This window comes from Syngnathus scovelli, chromosome 20 (assembly GCF_024217435.2).
Source record: "Syngnathus scovelli strain Florida chromosome 20, RoL_Ssco_1.2, whole genome shotgun sequence".
Lineage (NCBI taxonomy): Eukaryota > Metazoa > Chordata > Actinopteri > Syngnathiformes > Syngnathidae > Syngnathus > Syngnathus scovelli.
Window position 1 is genome coordinate 5,748,430 of NC_090866.1, and position 14,793 is coordinate 5,763,222.

Sequence of the window (14,793 nt, forward strand, 5' to 3'; positions counted from 1 at the left end):
TGAAAGCTTTGATGTCATTTACAGGTGACGGCAAGGCGAACAAATGCAAGATGAGCCCGTCGGAGCAGCTGAAAGCAGCGGCCGCGAGGACGGAAGACTACCCCAACGCCGCACCCCCGCCTCCTCCGCTCGTGGTTGATCACAAGCAACTTTTGGTAATGCACTCGTGACGATTATTTTTAAAAATTTAAAAAGAGGGTGGAGCTCAAGTAGGCTATGCTTCTTGAATTGAGGAAAAGGAAGAGAATATATGACTACAAAATAAAATACTGGCGGGTCTTAATCGGGGCTACACTGATTTCTGACAGGGCCGTAATTGTTGCAATTAGTTGAGTGAACACGCTCGGGCACATCGTAAATTGACGGGAGACATGACACCGACTTTGCTGTACGAAGGTTAGCTCATAAAAAGTAGCTTGACCTCGGCCTTGTGCCGATCACTCTTTGTATTTGTCATTGAGCCCCCTTCACAAAGCCTACTCAAACTTTCCGAACAAAGCAGACATTTTTTATTTTTTTGTAGAATGGGATTTACATTATACGGGATGGTAAAGCCCCTTTATGGACGACTGCGCCCCTTTGACATCTATAGGTCTGTTTTCAAGCTGATGGTTTGTCAGCTGTCCTTCTCAGATGAATAACTTTTCTCGGGCTTATCCCAACTCTGCTCATCCATTTTTGGGGTGGCAGTTCTTCTCTGGGTGCCAATTACGTCTCTCTCAATCAACAGATGCGGCAAGGAAACAAGGTCATGACTAAAACATTAGCCGCCATTCACCCAAACAGAACATGTGAGCGAACCCCCGGTGCTTGCTACTTTGGTCCCCCCCAAGTGGACTGGAAATTGGTACCTTTTTGGCTCAGTGGCGCATCGCACCAGTAGTGGCTGGGTGGCCGCGGGGTGTAATTGGCATAAAAGAAGTGCTCCTTTGACACGCACTCACTTTTCCACCCCCTTCCCAAGTGACATAGAGCCATCAAGCCATTATCGAGTGGCTTTTTAGCCGAGTCCCACGCCGAGGACGGCGTCAACGCCATCACTCAAAGTGATTGGCAGGCCTTTTAGTTGGCCCGATCTTTTGGACTCCGACGGGCCGCGGCGGCGGCGAACAGCAACGCGCGGCACTAATCTGCAGGCTTGTGGCTAAAGCGTGTCGTGGGGCGGGGGTGGTTGGGTTATCTTTAAGAAACAGATCGTGAAAATAGGGAGACTGTGAATAATTGCTTTTTTATCCCCCGGCTTACGGAACAAATTGAATTTCCTATTGGCGCCGGGAACGAGCGCCGCCGTTTAAGCGGCGTTATGCTCGCTGGTGTTTATTAGGACTCGTGGTGGATGTCAGCCTTCCCTCGGTTATTTTCATTGATTATAGGGTGCTCATTATTCGCGACTGTCAACATGATGGAAGAGGCTCTGAAACTCTTCTCTGTATTAAATACCATCAGTGGTTTGGTCACAGGCTTGAGGACATCAGTACGAGTTGGGGCTTTCAGAGCCACGATGTTGCTCGTATTTTTAGCGCCCGCGGCTCTGCTATTTTTCCCTTTCCCAACAATCGGCCTATTGTAGAAAAAAAAACGAACACAGATGATTGCTGATGAGATTTTTTCCGGAGTAAATATCCAATCTGGAGCTTCACCGCGCACTTATTGCTGACGATTTCGTTTTCTTTTAACAGTTGGCCAAAATGAGTTCTTTTCTCACACCGCTGGCACAGCATGGGGGCACGTCGTGGCGCTATTGTGACATTTCACCATTTCATGTGCCACGTCCCAATTTTTATTTTGTCATCTTGGCGCTTGCTTTTAGTCGTCACAGCGGGGGTAGCCCCATTCACCCCCGAGGCACGTTTGCGTCCCTAAAGAGAAGCGAGTTCATCATGTGCCAATAAAAATAGATGACATTTACACCTGTTTTGTTTTCTTCTTCATTCCGGGACTGTGGTGCTGCATTGCCACCAAGCCTCGGGTCCAGTTTGTCATGTTTTCATTCAGATTGCAGATCTTCCTTCCACAACCATACCAAAGTATACCACTCTGGTGATCGAGTTAAGAAAAACGTTTCAGTTCAGAAATTCTGATTATTTTCTGAACCTTGGTAACGGAAATATAATCAAATTCTTGAACTGAGTTGTACTCGGGGTTGTTGAATTTGACACCCCACGCTTTCCTCTAGCCACAGCCGCTATCCTGCTTAAGAAGCTGAGAAAATCCACAGCTCAACTTTGACCACTCAACAATGATCGGAAAAGGACAGCTTTGATGCGCGGTGTGAAAAAGGAGCTTGTGTTAGCTTAATTTGACAGAGGCTAGCTATGAATACAACTTGCGAAATGTTGCTAAGGTTAATCTGTAATGAATAAAGTTGGAAAGTACATCTTGTGTCCATTCCGATATTATTTTTTGGACGTCAAGGTGTTTCATTTCCTTTGATGAAAAAGCCTTTACGAGTGCCAGAAGTCCTTCGAAATAATTGCGAATGATCCCCCCCCCCATTTAACGGAGTATTTTGACATTGATCTCGCACAAAGACCTTTAAAGCACATCACTCCGTTTTTTTGTTCTTTTACAACCAAGTGCGCATAATTCACAAGCTATCAAATGTCGTGGGGATTTTTCCAGCGATTCCACGTTGGAAGCCAAGCCGGCCCGGGCCCCGCTGCATATTTTACGATGAGTTGACAACCCCGGCAGGGATCTCTCTTCGCCGTTCCTCCCCTTAAGGGACGAGCTTCTCATTTTAATGTTCCGAGACGACGGTCGTAATATGATTTGTCGTGATTGTCCCCGACCCTTCTAACACCATCTATATTGCATTACCTGTGTGAACCCCCCTCCCCCCAATAAGCCACACGGACCAGAATATTATTTTTAAAATCAGTGTCCGCCGTCCCTTTGCCCTCGCTGAGGCGAAAAGAAACCGATGTTCATTTATCATTTATTGTTTTTGCTCGGAAAGGATTTGAATTGGCGTCTCGGAGCAAGATAGCGGCGGCTTAATAGTGTCCCTGCTGACGGTACACGTGGCTAGCTACCCTCTCCAATGATCTCCACCACTGCAGGCTTTAATTAGGCGCACTTCTTCTACCTTCCCTCTCAATACTTGTAACCTCTCGTAAAAAAAGAATGTGGCTACATTAGACCCATGACAAGGCAGGTAACACGGGTCAAAATAGGCAGCGGCGAACAGAGCCAGGCCTTAACGGGTTGGGTCTTCGGGGTTAAATGGCCCGTGTCAGCGGCAATCCTTACCGCACGGGATTACTGCCCCTTTGTGTTGCGCCGTGTTCACTCAATCAACAAGCGCGTTGTAAGACACCGACGCCATTTACCCCACGCTGCTGCCCGGCCCCTGAACAAGCTGACAAAAGGCAAGGGGAGTGCAATCAGACCGTTCGCAGCCAGTGGGGAGAAAGAATCTCACGGACGGGAATGAATGGAGCGGAAACGAGGCAAACGGGGAGACAGGGTGAGGTGGGAGTAGAATGGGAAGAAAAAAAACAACAAAAAACATAAAATTCGCTTCGGGGGGAGGGAGCTCTATAAAACATTGAAATGGGGAAAAGGTGAGAAGATGCTACGTAAAATAGGAGCTGAGGTGCGCCATCAAGTAGCAAAGTGCACCCAAAACGTAAGGGGAAGGTGACAAACTCGGTGGCTCGACTGTCGAAATGGACTGTAATTACGCCAATTAAAGCTTTTATGCAGATTTTTGACACGTCGCCATGCTCCATTTTCGTTCGCTCCCCTTTGGCGCGCTTACCGTATGAAAATAGGCCAATAAAATGTGCCGAGTACGGCTCGCCGGACTGCGGCGCTAATGATGACTATTATTTTTGCGGGGGGGGGGGGTGGACTTTATAAGAGTCCTCGGCGCTGGCTTTTTACTTAACAAGGGACTTGCACTTATTAGAGGCCAAGGGGGAGTTTTTGTCACATCTTAGCGAGGGCATTGTCTTGCACTGCCAGAATGTCTAATGGAAAGTGACAATACTGTCAAAGTTATTATGCGCTTAATCTGCTGTTGCAGTGGAGGAGAACGTCTCGCGGGAATAACAATGGGCTAACTTTGATTCACTGGGAAAAGCAGAAATGCTCTTTGCAGTGTTTTAATAACAGTGAAATAAATAAAATAAAGTTCAAGCCCTATTTTTGATCATGTGATGAGGACATCCCTAATTATTTTTTATTACTATCATGATTACTTTTTGTTATATTAAAGCAATTGCTTGACCGTATCATTGAGGAAACACAAGTTTGTTTGTTGCTTCCGTCTTTCCCTTCAATGTAATCAACATCCATTATAATCAAACTGGATTAAGCCTGTGTGTGTGTAATTAAATCCCATACGTCGGCTGACTTCATCTTGACACGTCATTGTGTGCTTTTAACGCACGGTCACCGCCTTTCACCCTAGAACCCCCCCCCCCCCTCCTTTTTTTTTTCTCGACGCCATTGATAGTAACTTTAATTAATGTGCCTCGGTCGAATTGAGTGGGCGCATTGTGATGAGCTGTGCATTTTGAGCACAGACACACACACACCGGGGTCAATTAAAAGGGCCTTTCACTGTCCACAACGTTTTAATTAAAGTCGTCGTGAAATGCAAACTTGCTTCTTATTATGATTAGCTTTAATTAACTGTCACTGGGATCCGCGTCTCTTTTGTACGTCTTTGACCTCCAAATGCTGTCACACCTGTTTTTGAACCGCCGCCATTTCTGGCGCACACGTATGCCAGCTTATCATAAATGTATTTTTCCACTTGCAGGTGCTACTCAACATGGCAGTGAGGAAGAGTGAGGGCTTCAGCGTGGAGCAGATGGAAAGACTCTACTCGGTGCTCAGCCAGTGCATCTTTGCCCACCGCAGAGAGTACGACAAGACGCAACTACTGGAGGTAACCAAGCTAGTCATTGCTATATTATTTTAGCGTATGCTAACTGACAAGCGAGTGTAGCATCCACACAATAAAAGAATTATTCGCAGTGGAAAAATCGGTGGCGAAATATGCCAAAAACTTGATCACATACTTAACTTGCTTTAAAAAGCAGCAGTGTTTGTTTACCATGAGTTAGCCGCGAGCTCCGTTGGCAACGGAGGAAGGACAAGAGGAACATACGAACCACGTCGCTTGGTTCTCTCAAAATTTCACTCATTTATTTACATATTGTCGAGTATTTATGCAGATTTTTTCCTCTCTCACGCCTCCTCAGGGAAACAATATTTACATAAAGAGTAAGTGGCAGTAAGTGTCACAGCTGGATGTTTGACAGACACATGACATTTTGGGCATTTATGTCTTGAATTTACAAGTCGTAATGTGCGCGGAAAAAAAAAGACAGCGTAGCCGTTGAAATGTCATCATGGCGCCAAAATTACACTCTGACAAGAATACCTCTGCCTCAATTGTGACTTTTATCTGTGTGGATTGCTTTGCTAACAAGCACAATGCACCAGATTGTTGCCTCTCAACACTTTACCTATTTCTTCCTTCCACGCCAAAAGAAAAAAAAAGAAAAGCCGACTGTTCTCGGGGGGCGGACGCAAAGATGATGAAGGGAGCTGGCGTGCACTCGGCGAGTAAATTAACTTCGGATTTTGTCCAATAGCATGTGAACATAAAGACAAAAGGGATCATTATGATGATAAAAGCCCAATTTACAACACTTCTGAGCAAAAAGAGAATAAACTCAGAATTTTACAAGACACAAAATTCATGCGTTGAAAATAAGTAATTATAAGAGCCAAAATGCGGGTGATTGTTTCTCAAATAATATCAAGTTGCAAGACTAAAAAAGTAGATTTAAAAACTCCTTATTGTTTTGTCAATCAGCTAAAAAGCATTTATGTCGAAGCGTGCAGAACACGTCTAGTGAAACGAGCCCGTCCCTCTTGCGTCAACTTTTCACTCAAATCCATAACAAGCCACCTCGTTGTTGTCACTTTGTGTGCCGCAGGAGATGGAGAACAGGATCCAGCATTTTGACACATTCCTGTGCCACTCAGACCACAAAACCTCCTCAGGTAGACCCTGAGCAACTGCCCCCAACCGCCTCCTCCCATGGGACCACAAACTTGGAGCGAAGTCGAGACATTCAATGGTGCTATCGTTCGTCTCAGGAAAATCTGCTTCTACACAACCAAACTCCCCCCACCCCCCCCACCCCCTGAGGTGTGTCACATGCGCATGCACACACACACACACACACACACACACGCGCGCGCGCGCCAAGGTGATGGGCGACCCCGGTGCTACATGGGTGCTAACTATAATCCACGCTGCTTTTCCAACTCGGGACAGCGAGTCCAAACGACCCCTTTTCACACACTCGCACGTCGATCCTCACCAGCACAAATGGGTGACCGCCATTTGAAGACAAGGGCAGAATAATATCCGCAAACTATAGACCGCGTAACTGATCTCGCCCCGCCACCACCACTATGCGCCGCCATTGTTTTTTCTCTCTTCATGACTCATTTTCAACCACCTCTCCCCCTCTGTGACGTAATGATTTTAAATGGTCAAATTTGTAGACTCCATTTCGCAACCTTTCACAAGAAACAATGCTGTATAAAACAGCGCTTGAAAATCGCTACAAAAATAAAAATGTGACCAGCTTGACTTCGGTAAAAGTATCAGCCCATTAGCCACTGTACGGAAACGTGCCAATCGTTGATTCTGTTCTTTAAATGCACGCGTTAAGCTCGTAGTTGCGTCAGCAACGTCGCTAAGGCGGCATTTGATTTCATTTCCGCTTTCAGACCCTTCCAGCACCCGTCCGTCCACGAATATGCGGTGGAGTAATTATGCAAAAAAAAAAAAAAAAAACACTGCCGCAAGCTACCTCAGCGTAACGTATTGTTAACTGTTTACTCGGTATACACAAGCGGTATTTTTTGTTTTTTTGTACAGTCACATCACTCCTTGCTATTGGTCTGTGAAACCCAGCCCGCCCCTAAAATCTCAACCCATCACCCACCGGGGTACCATTTTGTAACATTATTCAGCCTTTTCTGCTAATATTTGGGCAGGTTTAGTTAAATGTTTATTTATTGTAAATTTACACGTTTTTGTTTAAAAATTTCACAAACCTGTAGCATTTGTGTAGCAGGTTTTGGGGGAACTTGTGTGTTTGCGTACGAGGGTTTTTACACGTCTCTCAGGTTCTACACATGCCTGTTGTTTTTGTGTGTATTTATTTCTTGGTGTTTTTTTTTTTTTTGAATTGATGCATACTGGAAATTGTGCAGGACCAGACTTGTTTTTTTGTTTTTATTATGTTGCCAAAAGGAATATGACATTGGAGCCACATTTGGGAATGAAAGACACAGGTTAGTTTAAATGTCATACATTGTGATATTGCTTTATCGTAGCCAGTTTGGACTAAACCAATTTTTGTCTGGTAGTTGAAACGACTTTTTCTAGTCCAGTATGCCGAGCGAGAGAACAAGCCGCTTTGTTCCTGTTCTTCCTTCCGCCACACGCCCTGACATTTTTAGCCGAAACCTTTGACGGCAATGTCGGCGTTCCTGTTAGGTGCTTTTGACCTTTTAAACACCACGCAAGCACGTTCTCATTACCTTTCTAGTGTAAGTTATATTTGGAATGGAAACACTTACTGTATTTCTCAAATTACTGCTGTGATATACTTGAATAAAAAGGTGCAAAACTGTACAGTGTGAAAAAGAGTGAGAGAAGAGACAAAGGCGTTCATATTTCTTTTGGTATATGTATTGGCTTTTCGTAATAAGTGTTCATTTCTGGATACAGATTTACAGACGTACAACTTCTCCTTTGAATTCAACCTATCAATTTGGGATTTTTTTTTTCCTAAAAACATTTATACACAATTGCCTTGTGGTTGTAAAATATACATATTTATCCTTCCTGTTATTTACAGAAGTCCACCTCCTACACCAAATGGGTGGCTTTAAAATGAGATGCCAAGTATAGAAAAAAAACAAAAACAAACGAGAAATATGATAACACTTTTGGGTGATTATTGTGCTTCTTCTCCTCAGCAGGGGGTTGGGATGAAATATTTCTGATAACGGGATGAGGCTGAACCACTTTAGTCCTCGTGGATCTGCTCTTTGGAAGTCCTTCCTCTCTCGTCCTGTAGATAACACTCGTGTCAAATAAATAAAGATGAGTGGAGTTTAACTAAAAGGGCCCCTGCGCCTGTGGATGAGATGACAGACAATGGGCACGGCTGAACTGTCGCACATGAAGGACATTTTACACAGGAAAGGGAACGAGCGGCCGGTTCCAAGGAGGAGAGTCCCAGCTGGTGTTTTTTGGCACTGCACGACGGTCAGATGGGTTTCCGCCTGGACTCATCCGCTCTGGATGTACTTCTTGATGACCACGCAGCCGTGTCTGAAGAGCGGGCAGGGGAGCGACTGCAACAGCGTCCACGTGTTGGCGCAGGGTTCAAATGTTTCCATGTTGCCCAGCGCAGGACCTTCGCTGCTCACGATGCCCCCTGTTGCGTAGATCTTTCCGTCCAGGATCACGGCACTTTAGTGGGGAGGAGATTGATAACACACATATATATATATCTATACAGATATATACTTCTATATTTTGATATATCTCTATAGCTCAGTGGTTCTTAACCTGGGTTCGATCGAACCCTAGGGGTTCGGTGAGTCGGTCTTGGGTTCGACAGAGCCTCCACTGAGGAGGTCCGAACAAACCTGATTTATTGTGTAAATTCTGATTTACCGGTATGTAATTTGTTGTGAGTTCATGCATTGTATTGGTTTTGTTCTTTGAACAAGGTGATGTTCATGCATGGCTCATTTTGTGCACCAGTAAAAAAAAATATATGTCTAGAATTTAACACCAAAAAAAAAATTCACTAACGAGGGGTTCAGTGAATGCGCATATGAAACTGGTGGGGTTCGGTACCTCCAACAAGGTTAAGAACCACTGCTATAGCTATATCTATACAGATTTATATATATCTATAATGATATTTATATAGCTATACATCTATGCAGATAAAACATCTATATATCTATACAGATCTATATATATATATATATATATATATATATATATATATATATATAGCTATATATCTATGCAGATAAAACATCTATATAGATATATGTATATGTAGCTATATCTACAGATCATATATCTATATTGATATATTTATATATCTATATAGCTATATCTACACAGATCTATATTTATATATTTATATATCTATACAGATATAACATGTATATCAATACAGATATATCTATACATCCATACAGATATATCTATATAGAAGATTTATATATATATACATATGTATAAATATCTCTGTATATCTATGTATGTATCCATACAGATATCTATATGTTAATATATATCTATATAGCTATAGATATATCTTTATCCATATAAATGTATAGTGCTATATAGATATACATATATCTATAGAAATATGTAGATGTATCTCTAGTATCTATATAGATATATCTATAATTACATACAAAATATTAAATATACGTATATTTATAAAACATATGTAGTCATAGATACCCACACGTATGTATGATCTCGAGATCTATTAGATATCGTGATCACTCATTCATATATAGATGAGCGCAAGAGAAATATATATCGTCTATGAATACATTTTTCTCTACAGAGCGATATTCATATATAGTTCAGATGTATTTCTACAGATTTAAATATTTAATATTTCACTTTTTCTCACATAACAATAATAAAATTTTCTAAAAACTATAATGAATAACCAACAACCTCATGTTATTTGATAGGGGAAACAGAAACAGAAGTTTGTGTGCAGGGAGGATTAAAACTTGGTCTTTAAGCAGATTACGGCTTTTGTGTCCGATTGGGGCCTACACACACCAAGTCATAAACGCGGCTGGAAGTGGAAAAGACTATTACATAAAGCTTAAATCTGTTGGGTTTGACCACGAGTGAAGAGCATGCAGCAAAAACCACGAGCAGCCGCTGCTGTGCCTGATAAACCCGAAAGGATGAGGTGTATGCGTCCTTTGCTCACATGGATCATTTCTCTTCTTCCTCTCCTGTACCTGATTACCTGCCTGACTTCATCTGCTGCACTGAAGCACGCAATACCAATAGTGCAGTGTCCCTCCGCTATTCACGGGGGATCGTGACAGAGCCAGACCGCAAATTACTGAAACTCCACTAAAAGGGATTATCATCACGTATACAGTATTGGTAGTTTTAACCACAAACTATAAATACTACAACTTCTATTTTGTTTCATTTTTTTTGGCTGCTATCCACTCCCTGTTTAGCCCGATTGTTTAGATGAGCGCTGCCTTGAGGATTTTTGAGGTAGAACTTTTAAATGGGACTGCGTCTACACGCATGATCGCTCGCGTACGTATGGGCTTGTTACCTGCAGAATTGTCTGGAGTGATTCATGTTGGGTCCCGCCTTGATGTTGCCTTTGTCTGGGTCATAAATGGTGGTGGCTCGCGCGTATGCTCCTCCCAGGATGTACACCAGGCCACCCAGACTCACCGCCGGCGCGTACTTGTTGTCTACACACACACATAGATAAAGGGTTTACCCACGTCAAGTAAAAAAAAATAAAATAAATCCTGTCAAAACAGCAGAGCAGGGCTCCAGTATCTTGAATCAATCATCACTCACCGATCATAGGCGACTCAATGAAGCTCCAGGCGTCGCTCTGCGGCACGTAGGACTGCAGCACGCCGGCCGAGCGCCCCGCCTCGTTGACGCCGCCGAAAACGTACACTTTGCCGCCGCACACAGTGGCCGCCGCCGAGTGCACCGGCTTGGGCAGCGGAGACACCGTCTCCCACTGGTTGGTGATGGTGTCGTACCTGCGGGCAACAATGGCTTCCTGTCACGTTTCCATGCACGCCAAAGCACTACATTTGTATTGGACTACGCTTTGTCCTGAACACAAAACGGCAAATAGAGCAGGTTAATCATAAATCTGCAAATAGGTGACTTAAGGTCATTCTTGATCCTTGGCGTGTTTTGCCAAAAACATGTTATTAAAAAGACACCTGAGAACAAATGCATGTTTCCTTTAGCACTGAATCTCTTTGCTTCTAAATGGAATATGACCTAGTTAAACTTGGCACTAATGTATCACACACACACACACACACACACACATACTCGAGTACAGTAGACTTGCCGACTTTTGGCTGCGGGGCTGACAGGCGTAATTAGGCGAAGGCGCGCACCACCAGGGAGGATGAAAAAGAGCGAGCATTGCGCACAATGACGGCAATTAAAGCAATTACAGAAAGCAAACATATGTCTAGCGACACACGCCATTAAGCCCTTGCGCCGGTCACCATCTTGGAGCAAAAAATACAGCACTACAGTCAATGGTGCCCCGGGGCAAATTTCAGCTTCAGTGTCTTTTGTGTGCGGGTTGTATTTTACTTAATTTCATTCGTTTATAAATTGGGGGTTAACTTTGATTGTACGCCACTTGTTTTTATTTTATCTGCTATCAAAGTTCATATTTTGTCATTAAATCAATATAAATGAATGGAAACATGGAATTTATAAATTGGTCATAAAATACATTTTGTACTTTCAACAAGAGCAGCAAAACAAACTTGTGAGCATATAAGCGACGCGCAACTAGCCGCTGATGTTCAAGTGTGTGTTTACGGGTGATGGTCCACGTTGTATCTGACAAGCGGCACTTTGTAAAAATAGCCTGACGAACGAGCATGTGAAATTCATTAGCGGCCCAGAGTTTGACAGCAGGCCCCTGAGCATTGTGGGTAAAATTCCCAGTAATACCACCCATTGAGTAGCCACTTGTCTTTGTTTACCGAGCAGGCAGACTCTTTAATGGAAAAAGCTAGGAGAACTAAAATCTAACCAACATCACCTATTTTCCTTTTTGGTGCATTTTGGGAGGGCGTCAATTACATGCGACTTTATGCTAACGGCGGGGCCCGTTCCATATTATTTAAATGCGAGATCGCTTATTGGATGCTGTGCTATGATTGGCCAATGTGAATTTTGGGGGTGTGAATTAGATGAAAAGGCCATCCAGCTTAGAAAATGTTACATGAGGTGAATGGCATTAAGATGATTGACATCAAACTACCGCTACAATTGGAAAGCGGCAGATGGACGACCACGAGCGCTCGATGCTGCCTTGGTGGCGGTTGGCCGGCCACTTAGCGTGGGAGGGGTGTACATTCTAAAAGGTCACTTGCCACTTCTTTATGATGAGGAGGCAAGTGAACTGCTTGCTGTCACATGCTAACGGCTGCTAATTACCGGTGGCGGGGCGAGTGCGAGGAGATGCTGTCATGGGAGGCCAAGATGGAAACACGGGAGGCTGGTATGCCAATCGTCATCCAATAAAGGAGGGGGGAAAACCTGTCCAGCCATTTTCTATCTAACTCGCATTACACTAAAATTTGAAAACTGTACACTGATGACTTTACGATGTAGCAAAGCTACAAAAATGTGTATTGACATTTTTTTTTTTTTTTTTTTTAAAGATGCTGTATAAGCCTTTGCCAAAGTAGGAGTGTAGCCTGGTAGATTGCAAAATATGACAAATCGAACCTATCATGGGGGTCTAGTCACAATTTTCTCTGTTTACATTCCGTGTAACCAAGAAGACGAGAGTGATGTTAAATTTTTTATTTTTTTTTTAACGCGACAACTTGTAATAGTCATCGCTACTGCACGTCTGCAGCCATACGCCTTCATTTTTCTGCCAGTTTGGAAGTCGACTGAGTCCCAAAATGGTGCGATCCATCACAATGAACATCACGTCTGCGCACATTCCTCACTGTTATATCACCCAGCGTGTTAAATAAAGTCTGCCGCCAATGAGGCTCCCCATCTGTGTTTGATTTATTAGCTGGGTGAAGTTGCCGTCGATTTCTTTTCATCAACTCTCCTGACTGGAATACTGTTGAAAAATGCGAAAATAATTAGTGAGAAAATTATCTTGTGTGCCAGCAGAAGTTTAACCGTCTTAATTTTGAGGGATATACGTTGGGCCACATCCACTAGAGACAACATGCGGTGGCGAGGACCAGGAGGCTGGTTGGCGGGTCGGGGGTGGCGTCAACCTTGACAGCACAGCAGGTGCCACCGCCGCTGGTTTTGCTAATCCAGAGGAGCAAGGGATTAGCTCAGCAGGGGGGAAGCTGCCTCGGCAGGGAGGCTTTGGGAACCTCTTGTCCCTGACTACTGCGGGGTCGCCCCCCCGTGGTGCGCCCCCTGGCACCGCCCACTAATAACCATAACAGCTGGAGGCGCTTACCTGAGCTCAAATGCCGAAACACTTGCAGGCGAGCGAGGTGGCGGCACTTCATTAGCAGTGTGGAGAAACAAGAGGTAACCCTTGAAGGAGTTTGCCCATGATCCCCTTTGTTTCCCGCGATCCTCGCTGGGTCCCTGGGAATTGCCGCCTCTCTACACTCTCAGCCAGACACACCTACTGCTGAATTTAGAGCATCATAAGACCCCCCCCCCCCCCCCCCCCCTAAAAAGAAAATCTGAACCTGATAACCATGATTGGTATCATGCAAACTGAAATGGAAAGAGTCTGGGACTTTAAAGCACTCCACGATGCTAAGATATGGTAAGCTATGCCTGTATTACCATGGCAAGCTTAAAATAACACGATGCAGCTCCGGCTTTAAAAGATAATCACAGATTCTTAACATGGATTGAAAAGCACGTGGCTGACTTCACCCCTGTTGGCAACGTATTTTATTTGCATGCAGCAGAACGGGACGTAATGCTAAGTGAAACCTCGCGAGGCATAACCACGCTAATCAGTGGAGTCTGATTAGTTTAAAAAAAAAAATTACACAAAACACAGAGGATGCCATCTTTTTGTTAGCGCAACATCCCCACTGAGCGAGCGCGTTGCTAACAGGTTCTCATGAAATATTAAGCGCCAATGGCGCTTGAAGGACGCGCAAACCTGCGCGTAGCGCGCAATAAATAAAACAAAAGCGCCACTGCGTGATTGACACATCATTAGACAGGCATGAATTATTCAATATTCCACAATCATATTGCTTCGTCTAAGGATCAACATGGCGGGCGAGATTGCGGGCCCAGGGCACCTGATTGCGACTTAAAAAGCCTCCCCCGCAACTCGGCGACTCACTTCTCCTTTAAAAACAAAACGTGTCAGTCATTAGCAACGAGAACAGTTGGGTTCGATCGTCACGAGTGTTGATTTGCGCCGACGCAAAGGCCGCATCCTGGCGCCATCCGGCCCGCGTTGAGATGCCTCTGATTGAAGACATAATTGCGAGCGCCGGCTCGAATTTCACGGTGAGAAGCGTGAAAGCTATCGTCAAGAGGGAAGGGCGGTCGGCGGAGGCGGCGCACAAGACTGCAAATGAGGTGGGCGAGATGGAGGCTGTGCACATACCTACTGTACACACACAATACGAAAATACACAAAGTCCAATCTGCAACACCATGCACTTTTTGCAAGATGCAAACTTCTGGATGCTGATCATGGAATATACATTATCATTTACAACAATGACTACTTTTTGAGATGTTAAATACAATAGCCAGCTGCCTTCATTAAAAACATCATTATGGAAATCATTCTTTATGTTCTTGTAGTGGCTAATGCTAATGTTTTAAATGCAGTCGCCGCACTTGTCGATGCCAGACGACCCCGTCGCGTTTTTTAACGACAGCTGGTCTAATAAATGCGCTCACCGACTCGACATGTACATACCTACACTCACTCCGGTAACAACGGGAGCGCACAAACGATTGGTGGCGTCCCG

General features: G+C 44.2%; 2 protein-coding genes across 4 annotated transcripts in view; one reads left to right on the plus strand and one right to left on the minus strand.

Annotated features, from left to right (window-relative positions):
- The window catches only part of atad2b (ATPase family AAA domain containing 2B), a 28,364-nt gene extending 20,686 nt beyond the window's left edge, over window positions 1-7,678 (plus strand). For both annotated transcript variants that reach the window (XM_049756394.1, XM_049756395.1), the window contains exons 26-28: window positions 25-155; window positions 4,772-4,900; window positions 5,961-7,678. In XM_049756394.1, coding sequence (XP_049612351.1) covers window positions 25-155; window positions 4,772-4,900; window positions 5,961-6,038 — 338 coding nt within the window. In that variant the 3' untranslated portion in view covers window positions 6,039-7,678. The remainder of the gene's footprint in view (window positions 1-24; window positions 156-4,771; window positions 4,901-5,960) is intronic.
- Window positions 7,679-7,719: 41 nt separating this feature from the next.
- Window positions 7,720-14,793, minus strand: part of LOC125989917 (kelch-like protein 29) — an 84,932-nt gene continuing 77,858 nt past the window's right edge. For both annotated transcript variants that reach the window (XM_049756396.2, XM_049756397.2), the window contains 3 exons: window positions 10,661-10,854; window positions 10,404-10,548; window positions 7,720-8,524 (listed from right to left, as the gene is read on the minus strand). In XM_049756396.2, coding sequence (XP_049612353.1) covers window positions 8,341-8,524; window positions 10,404-10,548; window positions 10,661-10,854 — 523 coding nt within the window. In that variant the 3' untranslated portion in view covers window positions 7,720-8,340. The remainder of the gene's footprint in view (window positions 8,525-10,403; window positions 10,549-10,660; window positions 10,855-14,793) is intronic.